Source organism: Sinocyclocheilus anshuiensis, unplaced genomic scaffold, assembly GCF_001515605.1.
Source record: "Sinocyclocheilus anshuiensis isolate Anshui unplaced genomic scaffold, SAMN03320099.WGS_v1.1 scaffold257, whole genome shotgun sequence".
NCBI lineage: Eukaryota > Metazoa > Chordata > Actinopteri > Cypriniformes > Cyprinidae > Sinocyclocheilus > Sinocyclocheilus anshuiensis.
In genome coordinates, this window is record NW_015539889.1 from 347,110 (window position 1) to 365,924 (window position 18,815).

General features: G+C 38.3%; 3 protein-coding genes across 4 annotated transcripts in view; 2 read left to right on the forward strand and 1 right to left on the reverse strand.

The window, feature by feature from the left end:
• Nucleotides 1–7,725, forward strand: part of LOC107685626 (immunoglobulin superfamily member 21-like) — a 268,079-nt gene extending 260,354 nt beyond the window's left edge. For both annotated transcript variants that reach the window (XM_016482274.1, XM_016482276.1), the window contains exons 8-10: nucleotides 2,260–2,452; nucleotides 4,478–4,516; nucleotides 7,452–7,725. In XM_016482274.1, the coding sequence (XP_016337760.1) occupies nucleotides 2,260–2,452; nucleotides 4,478–4,516; nucleotides 7,452–7,528 (309 nt within the window). In that variant the 3' untranslated portion in view covers nucleotides 7,529–7,725. The remainder of the gene's footprint in view (nucleotides 1–2,259; nucleotides 2,453–4,477; nucleotides 4,517–7,451) is intronic.
• A 4,172-nt stretch (nucleotides 7,726–11,897) lies between these two features.
• LOC107685625 (kelch domain-containing protein 7A) lies at nucleotides 11,898–14,464 on the forward strand. The gene has a single exon (XM_016482273.1). It carries the CDS (start codon nucleotides 12,016–12,018, stop codon nucleotides 14,302–14,304), a length of 2,289 nt encoding a protein of 762 aa, XP_016337759.1. The 5' UTR covers nucleotides 11,898–12,015; the 3' UTR covers nucleotides 14,305–14,464.
• A 1,987-nt stretch (nucleotides 14,465–16,451) lies between these two features.
• Nucleotides 16,452–18,815, reverse strand: part of LOC107685630 (uncharacterized protein C1orf158-like) — a 6,030-nt gene continuing 3,666 nt past the window's right edge. The window contains exons 3-4 of the mRNA XM_016482280.1: nucleotides 17,839–18,013; nucleotides 16,452–16,860 (exon numbers count right to left, since the gene is read on the reverse strand). Coding sequence (XP_016337766.1) covers nucleotides 16,604–16,860; nucleotides 17,839–18,013 — 432 coding nt within the window. The 3' untranslated portion in view covers nucleotides 16,452–16,603. The remainder of the gene's footprint in view (nucleotides 16,861–17,838; nucleotides 18,014–18,815) is intronic.

The following is an 18,815-nucleotide window of genomic DNA, read 5'->3' on the forward strand; positions in this document are numbered from 1 at the left end:
GTGATAGGGCCGACTCAGAGATGTGTCTGGTCAACGGCATTTAGGTGGAAAGAAATTAGACCCGATATGCTATCATCACTGAATCTACATCTACTTTGAAGCTATTTTGTTTGTGGCTTGAATTTAAAAGAGTGTTACAGTAGTTATGTTTTATTCCTGGAAATTCCAGGTATGGCTGAGTTCTTAAACCAGGCAGTTAGCTTGTCCAAACTAGTCAGTGCCAGGCCTAAACTGGTCATTAGCTGGTCTATACTGGTCTTTAGCAGATTTAGACTGGTTATTTGCAGATCTAAACTGGTCATTTGCAGGTTAACACTTGTCATTAGCTGGTACAAGCTAGTAGACCATTTAGATGGGCAACAATCTCAGTCTAAACTCATCAATGTAAGGTTAGACCAGCTATTGACCAGCCTGGGCTGATTCAGACCAGCTAGAACCCATGTTTCAAAGCATAGCTACCATCTAAAACTGGATTTTTTTCCATTAAGAATGTCCTTTCATTTTGGGTTTTGTATGGAAAAAGCACTAAGATGTAGTTACCTGAGTAGGGGAGTTGGTTGGTGCATGGCAGATCTGTGTGTTTATTCAACCACATTTTGCATATTTGAAGTACACCTTTAAATAATAGAAGAATGGTCACCATAAACAGGCTTGACGGGGACATAAATCCAGTTTGGAGCTTAATATTTACACAAAAGATTTCAGAGGATTTTAAAGACAATGGAGTTTTATTTGGAAGAACATCTCCCTTATCCTTAGCTGCTCCAAGGCCTTGGGTTTCACATGTAGATCAGATAAATGTTAGCACAGAAAACTAAATACTACCCTGATATTCAAACAGTCCCAAAAAATAGACTCAATATCCCCTTTGGTTTACTTAGACTCTAGTTAAACCACTAACAATGGGGTCACATTGGTGTCTCCTTCCTTTCTAAATTAAAATTTGTATTTGAATAGAGTACATAGCATTTATGCTCTCCAAGAGCTTGTCTTACTGTCATTTCTTGACTTTAACCATGCTAGTGCCATGGGGGATATTTTTATCTGGATCTGACCTGATTCCACCAGCAAGTGCAAACTCATTTCACTGCTGTCATGGTGTGAATGTGGAAGTCCAGTTACACACAGCCAAGCCACACTCTCCAATGAGCCGTTATCAGAGGTCACCCAGACAAGCCACATGATTTTGTGAAGTTAGATGGATTGTGCCAGCCAGTCACTTATCACACTTAGAACATGGGTAGATTGGTTTGATCAGCAGGGGAAAGATATCCTCTCTCATGCCCGGAAACTGGATCTACAATGAATCGGGATGTAGCCTTGGCTCAGGCACTGAGATTTCTAGGTTTCATCACACCTGTCCTCTTGTGTAGAATCAAATGATATTATACTGAGCTTTCACAAGTATTAAAAGGCAAGGACTTGTTCAAATAGGCATGAACTTATTTATTGTGTTAGTGGGCTTCCAGGCATAGTTGCAGACAATGCTACACCATGGACCACTGTAAAGGAGCGTATAAGAATACTTGATATTCTTTTGCCTCTTGTGGACTACCTGTTTGTTGTGTTGTTGTATTTTCATTGCCGCCCCTAAAGGCCATCAAACTCCTTATATTCCTCTTCCTTGAAAAGTCTATAACAAGAAATGCTTTAATTGTCTCCATATAATATTGCATTGCATATTTTCTGTCCTTTCTTCCAAACGGAAAGGTATTGTGGGTTTTTTATTTATTTATTTTTTTTATTTAGAAAGGACTCTTTAAAAATGGGTTTATATTATTCATAATATAACATGTTTCTTAATGACTTAAGATGCCTTTTTATTTACTGTACTGTATTTTTAAGAGATGCACTGATATTAATATTCTGGCAATGCAGATAAGCTGATAATTATTTAAACTGATACATTTCTGATAGATAAATAAATTCGGTATTATTTTAACTAAATAAATGTCAAATAAAGCATTACATCACAACATTATGATGTAGTATTAAAAATGGATATACTTTCTGAGAAATAATCTTTCGAAAGAAGAAATAAAACTACGTTTCGGTAAGCGTTAGATGACAGCAAATGTTAATATAGGATAAATCATGCACAATTTAAAATCCAATAAATTGAAAAATCAAATATAAGTCAATAACTGATTTAGTACCAATACATTGTACGTCACTTTCTGTATCTTGGGCTTCTAACTAATTTTTCCCCTAATGTACACATTCTTGTGTACTAAACACGCGCGTACACACTACTTCCAGAATGAGGTGTTTCCTGAGCCTCTGTTCACCTGGACGCGGGTAGGCGACAGACTGCTGGACGGCAGTGCCGAGAGAGATGGGAAGGAACTGGTGTTGGAGCGAGTGCCTGCAGAACTGAATGGCTCCATGTACCGCTGCACGGCCCAGAATCCACTGGGCTCCACTGACACACACATACGCCTCATTGTTTTTGGTGAGTAGCTCCAGCAGTAACTCCAATTTCTATTCGAAATGCAGTAATTAAAGGTCTTTGTTTATTGAATTCTATTTCGCATTCTATTATTGTATTCTATTGGAGTTGTTTTTTGTCTTTTGAGGACAATATCGTTAAATCAGTATTTCGTCATGTCATTAATTTTAATAAGGTTTACTCCAAAATTAGTCAACAAAAATAACATGTCAGTTTATGAGAAAGTGCAAAATAAAACCTAATATTATATATAAAGACATTTATTTAAACTAAGCAGGAAATGCAGCTTATTCTGAACATTTGTGACATAAGATAGATGGCTACATTAACACATGACCGTCAAATCTGCAGTATATTGGAATGTTTGGGTCAAAGATGTCTTTCCTTAATGGATATTGTTTTTTGTTAGCACAAATATGAAATCATCAACATCTTGTTAAAAGAAAAGTTGCCTTTTTGAGTTTGATTGTGTGACGGTTTCATTCCCCTGTGGTTTTGTCTAGCCATCCTTTGCTGCTGAAACAGATGCTGTGCCCACTAAGCCTTGGCTTTGTTTTCATTGATGTTAGAAAGAGATTGCTTGCTGACGCTGTTGCGTGTGTGTGTGTTTTGCCGCCCCTGGACTAATTTCCCCCCTGAGCTTTCGAGGCTGTCAGGGTTTATGAGAGATCTGCCTATAGCGTGAGCACAGATCTAATCAAAGATGTGCTTTGGAAGATGAAGGGCAGTCGGTGCAACTCTGGATAATCTGAATGACAGCCAAGGCTGAGGACAAAAAGCTGAATACGGTTCACCATCAGGCGTGAACATACAATTGCACCCATGATCAACTGAATCAGTAGTTTGTTGTAGATTCAACCATATGCAAAAACAATTGCTTCTTACTTCTCAAAGCAATGCATGATCATGTACAACACACATACGACTTTTGCTAAGGGATAGGGCACACAAAATTCTGTCACCACCCTCGTGTCGTTCCAAACAGTGGCAGAGCTAGAGTTGTCCATAAAGTTGTCCATCATCTATATCATACAATAGCTTCTCCTTGAGTGAACTGTCAACCACTGCAACCAGAACATTTAATTAGTGAGTTTATACTGGTTTTGTGAACTGAATCAACCAATTAATTGAGAAGAAGCCTCAAAAGAAATTATTTAAATGTGCAGGCGGATGTCAAGATTTTCAGTGAATAGCTACTCAATTGATCAGTGTTTATGGGTGAGTTGTATGGACCATGATGCTTTAATGCATCTCTTTTCATTGTGACACAATTGTCCACTTTCAAAACTATGCTGAAAGTAAGGACAAACCATCCATCACTCCTATTCTTCAGGCCTATTCTTCTTACCCATCTACAAATTGTTGGGCGGAGTACAGGAGGCCATTTGGTGAAAAGTGTTTTTTTGGGGAGGACGACACCTCAGGAATGATTCATGTGGAGGAGCGTTAATATCTATTTAACAGCCTAGTGTGGCCCGCATCATCATACACCTCATTCAAAACATCCTTGTGATTTTGAGTCTGAACACGGGTGGCACAGAGAGGAGAACGGCGATTAAGAGCATTTGAATTGGGCTACTATTGACCGGTTTCAATAGCCATTCATTAGAGCCCATCAGCTGTATTAAAAAACAAAGATGAGCATTTAGGAGAAAGGAAGCTTGCAGTGTCAGATCTTGTTAATAGATTTTTGCTGCTACAGTATCGGTCGAGGGGGCGGTTGAGTATTCTTGGAAAAGATTTTGGGATTTTTTGGAGTTTGCTCATCTGTGCTATCATAGAGAGCTCAAAGTTCAAAAGGTTACAGTCTTTGGTGGATTTTACATGGAAGCCTGCCAAGAATAGGAGTGAACTTATGAACTTTGGCTGCTGATAGCTCTTCAGTGGTATTCTAGTCTTGTCTCTAAGAGACTCGTGGTTTTCATCCTTCATATTATCCTTCATCCTTGTATTATCTATTAATACACTCTTCTCTCTCCCTCTCCACCTCTTAATCTTCAACTCCCCTTCCTCTTCTCTGTTCTGCAGAAAACCCAAGTATGTTGAAAAACACACAGAATCCGAACAGTAAGTATTTGAGCGCCTCAATGATTAGATTCCTTGACTGTGTGAACTTTTTGCTGCCTCTTGTTTGAGAAGAATCCGTGATGAATTAAGAATTACAAGAGAGCCGTTCTGCAGTGTTTTCTTCCTACGGGTGCTATAATTGCACAACTGAAGTTTTTAAAAATGACAGAGAATGCAGCAAGGTCGGAATACTATCCCAAAATGCATTGCACTCAACATAATCTTCCATTCCGAGAATGACACATGAACCAATAGCAATATCTCATTGACTGAATATTTGCCAAAACATTTTTTTTCTAAAATTGGATTAGATTTTCCAAATAACTGTATTTATTTCTGAGATAATCACTTGCTGAATTAAATAAGCAACAAACAAGCAATAAGTACAACATGCAGCATAGGTCATGTGACAACTCTATTGCATACTTGTATATATATATAATGTATGTATTGAAAGCATTGCAAGAAAATGCATTGTTAGTTTTAAAATGCAATAAGTAAAGGGTAAGAAATGAACAACCTCTAGTGTCACCTTGACTGATTATTTGCCAAAAGTTAAGCCCCTTTTATGCCAAATTGGATGCCAAATCACCATATTAATTTCCAAGATGATAACTAGACACCATTGATAGAATTACATATTCTATAGAGTATACTATATATAAATGCAGTACAATGTGTGGAACTGGTCTCTTGTAATGCTATATGTTTCAAAAGCAGTGTTTGCTTCCTACACATGATATAATTGTGAAATTGCTAAATTGTAGTTTGCTAAATTACTACATACTGTGTTTTTATTGTCTTTGGTCTCCCTCCATCCTCTCCTCCTCTCAAGAGGCCTTGTGTCTTCCGAAGACTTGCTGCTTTCACCATTTAGAATCTAGAAATGGGCCATCACTTACCAATGCACCAGCGCGTCCACAGCAAATATAATTCAGTGATGGATTACGGTTGTTTTATACATTCAGTGCTGGCTCATTTACAGTTTCTTAGAGTCTCATATGTAAATATGAAGAACTGTCAGGCAGAAGGGCGGAAGGAGGCCTCTGCCTTTTTTTATTTCTTATGTTTTTCTCTTATTCTTTTTTTTAATTCTCTCTCTTTCACCTCACCCAAAACCCCTCTCTTTTCTGTGCACCACCGCATCTACGGATGTAAATTTGAATATGCAAATACGGCAGGGCAGGTGTGTGAGAGCAAGGACAGAATCAGGTCAATGTGACCGCTGATCTTGAGTCGAGCTTCAGATGCCCCTCATATGCAAAGTCAAATGGCTTGTAGAACAAGGCCTCAGGAGGTCACTATGTCTGACATGTGTCTGAATCTCAAACACCCTCTCGACTCACAAAATAGCACCCTAAAGACTTTAGTGCTCACAAATGGCCTGAAGTCTATTATTCTTCTGCTGGATCCTTAGTTTAAAATGGCTGGTTATGTTCAGAATTCCAAACAACTATAGTACTCTACATACATATTTTATAATATTTAATTTCTGTATGGATGGCCAAATGCATTTGCTAAATTATACATTGTGCATCCCGAGCACAATGTGTGAAATACTGTACGCCACGCTGCAATGTGTTATCTCCTTTTTGATTTTCAGTACTAAGTGATTGAACTGATGTAAAAATGTTTTTACACAAAATTGGATATTAAAAAAAATCATAAATATACATTTTAATATTTTATTTATAAAATAGTAATTATTAATATTAAGTAATTACACATGTGACAGGTCATGAGGTCATGTGACAACAATGTAATGTGCTATTTTAAATATATTATACTATTTTTTTTTAGACAGTATACTGTGCTGTGGTATCCTTGTGTTCCATTCTGAACATAACCACTGAGTTTTGACCATAAAAGAAAAAAAAATTATTCATATTGTGGGTATAAAGTGGTACTAATGTTATATTAATTATAGCACTAACACCCATATAAGCCATAAAAGTAGAAATAATGTTATATATTACCACTTGTTTTGTCAATGAAAATGAGAGCGATGGTAATAAAATTACTTCAGCACTGAAGAAGTATTGCTCATAATACTTATGACAGCCATCATCATTTAGTGCTTATTGAACATTGTGTAGTATGCATGAAAGTTGTGGCCCCAGTGATCCAGCACCACTGTACAGCTAGTTCAAACCTTTTAGAGTGCATTAGACGATTACAGCAAAGTACCTGAGAAAAGTAGTTCGCTCATACAGCTTTCTTGCCCACAGTACTACAGCGAGAATGAATCTCTCATGCAGAAAGTAAGGAGCTCTGCTTGCTCCTTTATTAGCCAGACCCTTTATGTTTGAGATAGATGACCCAAAAATAAAAAGTCTTCAACAATTATTTACTCTCATGTTGTTCTAAATCCATGTGATGTGTTTTTGTTCTGTGGAACACTGTGTTCCAGACAATTTACAGTGACAACAAAAAAAAAAACTATAAATGTTGTCCATATGACTTTGCAGCTCTTAAATCAAATATTTCACAGGTTGGACATCAATAACATCAAATGTTATGACATCCAACAATTTTAATATTTAATTCTGCGATCTGCATAATGATTTTTTGTTTTTTTAGAGTGAATAGTGAATAAACTTTCTCACACAAAGCTATCGTGTTTCTTGGAATATATGACAAACAAATCATATGAACTACTAATTATATGGACTTTTTTTTTTTTTTGTAGTGCTTTATTTTGTCATTTTTGGAGCTTGATAGCCCATGATCACCAGGAACTGCTTTTTAGTTCCACAGAAAACAACAGCACACATTTTTTAGATTGACATTAGTGTGAGTAAATGATGACAGAACTTCATTTCGTTTTTGGGTGAACTATCCTTTTAAGACAGGGCTATAAGCAAAACTGGATTACGACCAAGATGTGACAAGCATCTTCTTGCCAAATACTAATTACTTTTATTTACTCTTTCAGATGGAGCTCCTGGTTTGCACAAGCTTGGACTGATATTCCTGCCACTTATTTTCACAGTGACTGTTGAACTGACGTGAATATCCTCGATTCAGCTGCACATAAACACACCTCCTCTCCAGTCAGGCCCACACACACTCACACACACACACACACACGCACACAAGCCGTCTCCAGACCGTGACTAAACCTACCTTGCTTTCATCTGTGGGAGAACCTGAACCCCCAACAGGGGGCGCACCACCCTTTTTTGTGAAATCACACACGCACAAAAAGATCCAGATGGAGATGATGATAATATCGCTGATTAAAAAATAAGATTAAATGAAAATAACACGCTAAATATGAGAACAATCACTTTCTTATTGTCTGCCCCACCACACAGACACTGTATTTTATTGTATTTTTTTGTTAAACTTGCCTGTCAATCAACGGAGACCTGTCATTCAGAAAATCTAAAAGGCACTTGGTGTTCGAGATGAACAGAAATGTCCTACACTGGAGTGTGGAGAAAAGACAAAGGAATTGTGAGTCACTGACAATGCTGACTGTCACTTCAACTCCAACTAGCCGCCCTTGAGTTGCCTCCATTAGAATTACTGCACACTGGCACAAACAGGACTCAAACACGCCCCCTTTTTAAGGACCACGCCATTTGTGTTTTTTTGATCACAGTATTTGTCCATTTCCTTTTCTTGAATGGCTCATGGCTGGAATGTAACAAAAAAAAAGAGACAATACTAAACGTCCTGTGACATTTTATTGCAAAGAAATGGAAGATCCTCTTTTTAAGTGTATTTTGTGTACATCCCTGTAAATAATGAAAAGTATAGAAGAGCAGAAAACAAAAAAAAATGATTAATAGAGTTTCGGGGGGGATGATGCAAGGGGGATATAGCAGATAATGGCTTTATTACGTGCGTCTGGTCATCCTCTACTGAAATCCAACCCAGGCTTTTAGAAAAAGGTGAAATCAGTGGCCTTTCTACGATCTGATTTCATGTGCTCAGTATCTATGACATCTGTGTGACTGTTTTCAACCGCAGAGGAAAGATGACAGCTTTTCTCGGGGGTTGTTGGTGCATGTGACGTTCGAAGATGATTTCCCCTCCTCATCTGTTTGTCGCATATCTGTCCTTAAGTTTTTGTCACATATTCAGTGACCTGCATCGTGTACAGTCCTTCTCTCTAATCTAACAGTTACTGCTAGGATCATGTTAGCCACCGTTACGACCCCTCCATCCCCAAAGGACGTTCAAGTGAAGCCAAGTGTAAACAGGGTTGTTGCATTTGTTTCATACCACCTGTATTAAAAATGGAGATGATCAACTTAAAATGACTGGTGTGTGATTGTCCTTTTGATACTCAGCAGCAAAATACATGCTCTAGCAGTTGTTTTCTGACACTATGTGGTGCTATAATGAAATAATAATCATTGTTGTAAGTGAGGTCTATGTCTAATTCAACTCTGCTTTTGTGAATGGTAAAAATCTCAATTACTGTGTTTCTCTGTTATATCAGGTTCAGGTTTAGTGGCAGTGGAGGGACATCTCCCAGAATCATTGTTGTCTAAGAGCTTTCAGCAGGTGCATTGTGGATGACAGGACCTATATATCAGGAAAGTACCCAAGCACACTGAAACACCCCAACAGTTTAATGTTACCCTATATACACTAGCTAATTTTGTTAGCCCACATTTGAAATGGTCACATTTTATTTTAAGGTCAAATTCTCTCTAAAAACAAACCATTAACTATGACCTTTGCCTCAATAAACTCCTAATTTGCTGCCTATTAATAGTTAGTAAGGTAGCGGTTTAGTTAAGTTTAGGTATTGGGAATGATTAGGGATGTAGAATATGGTCATGCAGAATATGTACTTAATAAGTACTAATAAACAGCCAATATGTTAATAACAGACATGCTAATAATCAACTTAATAGTGAGAATTGGTCCATATACTAAAGTGTTACCTTTTAAATGTGCCTCTCTGCAGCTTGGGAGCCCATAAAAAAAAAGGATTCTGTTCTATTTTTCATTCAAATATATACAGACTACAGAAATTTAGATGTACACATTTATATGCTTATGTGTTTGTCATAGAAATATAGTGAGGTACAAAAGTCTGTAACCACACTAAAAATCTGTAATCTAAAAATCTAAGTTAAACCTGGAAATAAACTATAAGTTATTTATCATTTGTAATGAATAAAGCAAAAATTCAAGCATGTTTACTAAACTGGGATTTCACCGTATGTGATTCCACAATGGAAGATGGAAGGACATGTCTTGCCCTATTCGATTAATTCAATTTGTGCATTCTTTGTGATTAAAGTTGTTGCTTACCGACTGTTCATATTCTTTGAACACACTGGAGAACTAGCAAACTGTTATCACAGTCGGAGGAATATATTTTCTTTTCTGTGTTTTTGTATAACATGCAGTGATAAATAATCTTGATTGCCTTTATAAAACAAAATCTTTTCCTCTACCTACGGTAATGCTTCATGGGATGGAAGTCATTAGAGAACATTTTTTCAGTTATGAATGCAGCTTAGCACTTGATGGTCTTGTTTAGGTTTGTCCTCTGCCACCCTGGCTCACTCTGGATGTCCTCGTGCAAAGTAATCTCTTTTCTTTTTTACATTCACATGAATTGCAATTTAAGCTTTTCTAGACACACCATGTATTAAAGGATTGGGTCTAAAGCCTAGGTGGGAGATGTGGTTTTATGGGCTTAATAAAATCAGGGAGATAGGCCCCTTGCTATTTCACACTTCACATACTCAAAGGAAAACATATGAGCAATTATGAACTGGTAAAAAAAAATAAAAATACTGATTATGTCATTTACATTTAAAATTATGGTCTTCAAGATTTTCTGGGTCTTGGTTAAATAAAAAAAATTAAAAAATTAATATGTCAGTTACAGTAATGTAAAGTGTATAAACTGTTTTAATATTTCTATTCTGCATGAAAACTCATCCCCATGCTTTCATTAATTGTTTACAAAATTATCACTTGAAAGTTAAATCAGTGTTTAAACATCTATCACATGACATTTTAAAGTGTTTTCAGATTTCACTCTTAATATACTCATTTAATGACTTTAATAATAAAGTGTGCTTGCAGATTTTACCAGTGATCAGTAACCCGAAGTGTAGAAAACCTAATTATATAAGTGCCAAAATAGCCTGTTATCTTATCAGAAGGCAATAGTGGTGATTTACTTTTTTTGGATCCCCTGGAAAATTACATTTCCAGGAATCCATTACGGAGCTCTTGGCATAGTCTATAATATCTATAAATATGCTTAGGTTGCTTTAGTTGTGCTGTAGAAAGCAAAGAAAGTAGCTCACTTGAGTGTCAAGTGATTTTTGGCATAGCAAAGCTAAAGTCCATCTGGATTAATTTGTTCTGACATTAACTTGTTACTTTGACACTCACCATGAGTTTCAGTCTATTATGAATTTCACAATTCTTTTTCCACAGCATGTTGCCAAATGCATTGTTTCTCCAAATCCAAACTCTTCACTTGACACATGATAGGAGGGGCAGAGGGGTAGTAAACCTTTGTGACACATCTGTCAATTATTCAGGAGTAAGCATGCTTGATGGTTTAGGTTTCCTCAGTGCAGCTACAAGACGGCTATCACATTGCAAAACAATGTCTGTGTCAAAAAAGGACACCATTCAGTCTAGCACAGTGTTTATGGGTGTTCTGATCATTTTCTCTGATGGTAAGTCGATCATATTACAGTTGTTAGCCTTACAGGTTATGACATCTTACATTTAAAACAGTGTTCTTTTTTTAAGGGTATGCAAATAATGCCTTTGGAAAATGCAAAGCTACCTCATATCATCTCTCAAAGCCTTGCTAATCAGCAACACTGTTGTCATGCGTTCATGGGAAAGAACTTTGATCCTGTTTGAGCAAACAGCAGCATCCTGGTCATATAGTCTTATGTTTGTAATTGATATAGTCTATCAGCCATCTCCACCTCTTAAGTAAATTACTTTCACCATTCTCACCAGTTGTGTTTGCAATAGCCAGGGTATGTTAGATATTTTCATAGTTAAATAGACTTATCATCAGTTAAAACAAGATGGCATAAACACATAGTCATCACTTAATTCGCAATCTAATTTGCCTGTCTTGTTTTGTTTTGTTAGGTTATGCTTTGTCTGCACTGGACAAAATGTCACCTGTATGTAAGCTAACTTGCTAAAAATTTTAGTTATATATCAATAAATATACGTCAATAAAATGTTAGTTCTTCAAGGAAACTAAAGGGTTAGATAAGCCTTCATAAGCCCCGGTGTCATTTGTTTTCATAGCGATCACCTGCACCAGGTGGAATGATACTGGTCCCCGCCCTCAGAGAACACAGGATGCAAATGCTCTTGTTGTACATATCAGGTTTTTAGTCATCCTGTGGGAGAAGAGACAGCTGACAGTGTGCTTCTGCTTGCAGATACTAAACTACAAACTACACAGGCTGGAATACGTTAGGGAAGTAAAATAAAAATCCAATGTCCAGAGGACCACCATAGATTTCGCTACAGAGATGCCAATTGCAGAATTGCTTGGAATGCACTTTGACATGCAGCTCCTGGGCAAACTGACTCTATCCGTGGCCACCATGTTATTTGTCTCTTTGGTTTTCAGATTCTACAACTCCAGGGCACGAAACAGACGGCGGGGAAGTGAAAGAATTCAACAAAGGGGTGTGCAAGCAACCCGAGGAAGCTACAGTGCCTGTAATACTGAGCAAGAACCACAGAGCAAAGCTGCAAAGGAGGAGTCTGACAGGGAAAATCATTTTCAAGAATCTTCAGAGAAACCCTTGGAAGAAAGCCTTAAAAATGCCAATTCTGCCTTGAAAAGGGGTCAGCCTGAGACTATGGGCTTGGACAGTTGTGTAAAGGAGGAGCCTGCAGGTAAAAGCAACGTAATTGAGGATATAACTGAGGCAAAGAGTGGCAAACCAAAGTTGACCTTACAACTTCCTGGTGTGACCGAAACAGGTCCAGGAAGTCCAAGTGGTCGCCGATCTCCAGTTCTAATGAAGAAGCTGGAAGGTAGCACGGGTGTCGGCAGGCAGCTGAGGCAGGACGTTGGTCACCAGGGCATGTTCTCGAGTTTTCAGTCAAAGGCAGAAATCAAAGTAGAGAATGCTGACCTTATCTTGGATGGGCCAGGGAATTGTAGAACGGGCATCCATGGAAAGATCTATGAGTACTACGTGGAGTCCTCATCTCATTTCATCTCAGATTTAAGCCCCACCCGGTCTGTCAGTTCGGTCTATGGTCAAAACGAAAACAGCACTTCACAATCATTGGATTTACCCGGTTTTAAAGACTGCTCCCGAACGCCAAGTCCACAGCCTTCTAGTTTCATAATTAGAGATCTTGAAATTGCTCCACGAATTACTAACGAGCCTCCCTCGTTAGCGGGAGGCCTCCCTCGTAAACCGGAGAATGTGAGGTACAGCAGGCAAGTAGTCATCCGTCAGGACAGCTATCTTACTGCTGCTAGTGACTCAGAGCTTCCAATCCCCTTGCCTACACAGAGGGCTTTAACACCTCGCAGCTGTTCTCCAGCACAACCCAATGACATCCCTTCAAGCCCATTAGACTCTGATATAGCAAACCTGGATGCGCCGGAGGAACCACAAGTCAAAACTGTCGCCGGAGCAAAATTCTTACACTTTCCAGAGAACATGAGGAATGCAGAACTCGAGAGTCTAGCAGGGAAGCTCGATTTAGGCAACTGCTTGGAGGCTTTAACACTTGCTAAAAAACACGGTCACACTGCCCTTCAGCAAGCTGCTCTCCGTGTCATGTCTGATAATTACCTTCAGGTCCTCAGAGACCCAGGCCTCTTTGGCAGGCTGAAAGCAGGGGAGCGTGATCACATCCAAACACAACGCATGAGAGGAAGGAAGTGGTTAGTGGTCGCAGATATGGATTCCCCGGATTGGAGTAGACGTCCGTCACAGTCTATGTATTTAGAGTCTGAATCAGTTAAGTCGTCCAGTATTTATTACTACGATGATTATAAGGACACATGGCACCTTCACTCCCACATTCCTCAGGAAGTGTTATCTAAAGGTTGTGCCATGTGCACCATGGATAATTATCTATTTATCGCTGTGGGTTTCCAAGGCTCAGACCGTGAAGCGACCCCTTCAAAGAAAGTGTACTGTTACAACCCAATGACTTCAATTTGGAGTGAAATAAGCCCCATGAATGAGGGAAGGCCTCACTGCAAACTCGTGGCTCTGCAGGGCCATCTTTATGCCATTGGAGGCGAATGCCTGTCAACGGTTGAGCGCTATGACCCCAGGACAAACCGATGGACCTTTGTGGCACCTCTTCCTAATGAGACATTCGCCGTAGCTCACAAGGCCACAGCCTGCAATGGTGAACTGTTTGTTGCAGGGGGCACGTTGAGATACACCCTCTTGCGCTATAATCCCAAGACCAACACGTGGCGAGAGAGCATGATTGTGGGCAGTAAGGACAAGACCACAGAAATAGTGGCGGTGAGGAACTTCCTGTATCGTTTTGACGTCAGTCCCCTGGGCATCAGCGTGTATCGTTTTCACGCAGTGGCCCGACTATGGTACGAATGCTCTTCAATACGCCTCCCACATTGCACAGCCTTTCAATGTGTGACTATGGACAATATTATCTACTGTGTGAGCCGTCAATTTACCTTGAGGTTCCTTGCAGATGAGGTATCGCCAAGCTTTGTTGCACAGGATTTGAAAGTGCTATCTCCGGCTAAAGGTATTTTGTTTCCGTTCGTCCTTGTGCTACCCGACAAGACCACTCAACAAACTTGTGTTTAAAAAAGGTCAGATCTTTCAAGAAAAAGGTTGTCTGGTAAGAACAAACACTCAAGACCATATTATGCACATGTTCAAGGAATGTACCTTTTCTTAATTAGTGGCAATTGAGATAAAATATCAAGGCTATTACATCCAATTATTGTACAGCTAGATCACAATTACACAGCATTACTGATAAATAAATCTGCTGTCATAGTGAAGGCTATTTGTTTGTTTAGGCCAGGGGTGCCCAAACTCGGTCCTGGAGGGCCGGTGTCCTGCAGAGTTTAGCTCCAACTTGCCTCAACACACCTGCCGGGAAGTTTCTAGCATGCCTAGTAAGAGCTTGATTAGCTTGTTCAGGTGTGTCTAATTGGGGTTGGAGCTAAACTCTGCAGGACACCGGCCCTCCAGGACCGAGTTTGGGCACCCCTGGTCTAAATCAACCTTTTAATCCTGGAAATGTCTTGTGCAAGTGCTTAAAATGTTTCAGTAAATATACCGTTTTTTGAAACACTGTGTGGATAATGTTAACCAATACTGTGTGTAGAATAAAGCCGAACTGCAGTTGCGGAGCTGGCATCATAAACAACATGAATGGCTGCCATTAGTACAATTTATGTATGCTCTCTAATTATATTCTTTTTTTTTTTTTTTTTTTCCTTTTTGCATTTTTGCAGTTGTTTCTCTGCATATCACACAATTGAATCGTACATGATAGCAGCACATTTTTATATAAAATGTTAATGTTTGTTGTATTATTTTCATGACATTTCCACAAATTTTGTCATCTTGCCACAAGAATGCATTTCCTTTCAGGTCAATGGTTTTACTTGTGAAGCTTCTCTTATTTCATCAAGCATTTTATGTTAACACTGTGTGGTTCTCTGCAAAGACAGTTTAACATCACATGAGCACTTTGGGGAGCCTAGAAGAAACATTTCTTCTCTTTGTGTATTCCATTAAACAATACAGAGAGAACTAATGGCTTAATGGGGATAAGGAAAGAAGAATCTAATGCTTTGCCTGTTCATGCACTTTTCTTTCTATCTTCTGGAGAACTGGGAATAAAATTCTCTCATCTATTATAAGTGAGTCTTGGTTCTTGTGTTAGACTTCAATATATAATGAGGTCTGACAAAATGTGTGTTTGCATTGCAGCAAGAGGCGTTTGTGTGACCAGGATCTTAATTAAATTTAAATGCAATTATGCTGTCAAAAGCAAAGCAATCACATAATCAATTTATGTTAATGAAAGTATACAATACAATCACCGTGACAATCGCTTATGCATATGTGATCAAAGAAAGCAGGCATGCAGAGGAGTGTGTGCTGTGATGCAATTCCCTGTGACGTATCATTTCTCTCCATGTGTAACTCTAGCACCATCATGTGGGGGAGATCTCAAGGTCTGATGGAATCGCAAAAGAACTAATTCACCACACAAAAAGTCAGTGACACAAATGCAAAGACACATAGCTGGAATGTTCCAAAGGCTAGCAGAAGAACACCGTGGGATAAAACCTACACAGCAGGAGAAGTGTGAACAGATGGTTGGACGTAAAATATAGTGTCCAATTCCTTGTAATTAAACACTTTGATTCAACATAATTCAACACTTAATGGGATGGGAGTTATGAAAGTGCCCTTAGAGTATGTCGATGAATGACTCGGCTATCTGAACTAGCACTGTGGTCCAAATGAACTGTTGATTCAATGCGATTTTAGTGCAATAATGAAGCATTGACATATCCTAAAAAAATGTGCAGGTTTTTTGTTGTTGTTTTGGTTAACACCGTTCTCTCTCTCACTCACTAATGTAACCCGCAAATAAACACCAACAAAGAACACAGTCTGACAGATGGAAATACCTGTAAAGCTCAAATATTGATAGACCATTATTATTTCAGTGGGGTTCAAAAGTTTGAGACCATGTGAACTCAGAAGAGCTCCTTGGGTCATCTCAAATCATGCTGGACAACATGATCATCAGGTTTTATACACACTTGTGGAGTTCATGCAGCTCAAGTACTGCTGTCAGTTGCTGCTTTTCACTTTAAATAAAGTGCTGATAATATAATGTAATATAAAACTAATGCATTAAATGCTAAAAGTATTTGGACTAGTGATATCAGACTGTTGGACCACATTGCAGTGTATATCTTTTATTTGACTTTCTGCAAACACAGTGGAATGCTCCTGTTCCTTTTGTTTTAAGTGCCATTGATCAGTAAAACAAGGTATTCCAAGCCCTCTCCCCAGGCTGAGGCCAGTCTGTGTGGTACTGGAGGGCTGAAGGTGGTGAGACAACGGGTAAGGGTCACAGCAGGCTGGCTGGATTAGTGGAGACCTGCCTGCAGGGTCTGGGTTTCAGTGCCAGGTCCTCGTTGCTGTGCTTGGCAGGGTGCTGACTGCTGGAGAAGCGCTTGGGCATGCTGACGTGGTGAGAATAACAGAAGGCGCTGATGGGGTGCAGAGGGTATGAAGCCCTATACTCGCTTAGTGCGGGCACAACTGCCCGCTGTTGTTCCATATGAGCCCGCCAAGACTCTGCCAAGCCAAAATTAGTAGGAGGGCCTGTGTGTAAGAAACAGAGGGAGGCAGAGAGAAAAAAAGAGAGACATCACAAGAGAAACATGTTCAAATAGACTGTGTGGAGTTTCTGTGCCACTACCATTGCAACAGTAAAGTGCAACACTGAAAAGACCACAGAGGGAACAGGGTTATTATCATTAACAAAAACTATTAAAATATTTGTGTTAATTTTAAATACAGCTGTAAATATTAGATGAAAAACTTTAAATGAAAATTAGAAAATTAAAAATTGTGCTGAAGCACTAGAATTACTAGAATTCCTTCTAAATATTAATAAAACTATAAAAGAACATACCAAAATCAGCCTATGAATGGCTTACTTGTAATATTTTTACACTGAAAAAAAATTTATTAGCGTTAAATGAATAGTTAACAAAAAATTGAGCTGTTAATCACTGAAACAGTATCAAACCAACAACTTAAACTTGACCAATTTGATTCATTAACGAATCACTAGATTCAATAGATTTATTAATTTGAGTCAAACAAACTCTGACTAAAAAATATTTGTTTATCAGCCAGACATTGTTACATTTCTAATAAGATTTCACGAGAACAGAGTGATTCACCATGTTTTCCTCACACAAAGCTATAGGCTAATATGAATCGTGAGAATCATTCATTTCTTTGTCTTTTTTTAATCTTAAAATAGAAATGAAATCATATGGGTTTGGAACAACATGACAGTGAGTAAATGATGACGATTTTAATTTTTGAGTGAACTATTCATTTAAATCACCCACTGGCAAATAATAGACATCAATTTCTCATTCACATTTGCCGCAGTAATTTTCTGTCTATGCTCAAATAAAAAAATAAATGAAGACGCTGGACAATAAAAGCCAATGTGTTAATATAACTGATATCCATAATGATTTACAGGGATGTTTTCCGAGATTAATTCAAAACGCAGACTGAATTGCATTAAAACCCATCTGGAGTCAAGGGAATGCTTAATACCTTGGATTGGGTGATCTGACCTCTCTGGGAGCCCAGCCAGTTTGAAAGAGTACCAGGAGTGCAGTGTGGGCAGAGAGGAGGAGGCCTGCCGCCCGTACGACTCATCATAGAGTGTCACCAGACAGTGGGAGGAGGGGACATCATGATGAGAAAATAACTGCCTTAAGGGAAGACCCTAAAGCATGGATTAAACCCACAGACATGGTTTATCAGACCAGTGAAGGACAGAACGGATCATTCACAATGCACAACTTAATATACATGGCTTGATAGTTTATATATTTATATATATTATATATCTGTTATTTGACTGACTGTGCATAACCACACTGCAGGGATGATGTATTTTTGTAGGCAAAACCTGAGTTTTTGTTCAAGTTTTGCACTTCCTTCCAAGTTTATCATCCTGAAATCACTGGATTGTTTGAATGAGTTTAAGAGAGTGTAAGAGGCATAAACTTTTGTTGGTGACAGAGCTTATTTTTTCTGCAATAATCCAAAGGTCAATGGAAAACCCTTTTTTTTTTTTTTTTTGAGGGAACCAGAGTGATGCTAACTTCCGGTCTGGCCTACAAAAATACACTGCAGCTCTCTATTATACATGAAAGTCACCAAATAAAAAATAACTATGTGGGACAATACTGATTGTTAAATTATTTTTGAATTTTACCCATATATTATCTTTTTTTTTTTTTGAGAACAATTGTTTTTATTAAATAGTTAGAACCTGTATATTATCTTTAAAAAAGCCTAGAAGTTAAACACTGTACCAATATTACAGTAATATGTATTAATGTTAATAGTATTGATTAATGTTTTTTTTAATAAGTCCTCATTTTCTCTACAATCAATAAATCAGATTCAAAATGGTGCTAGCTGCAAAGTCGCACTGGTTTTTGTTTCCCAGATGAGTGGTCTAAAATACGACACTATATAATATATATATATATATATATATATATATATATATATATATA

Bases quoted from the DNA above. Each gene is read 5' to 3' on its own strand.
- LOC107685625 (XM_016482273.1), top strand. From the start codon at position 12,016: ATGCCAATTGCAGAATTGCTTGGAATGCACTTTGACATGCAGCTCCTG.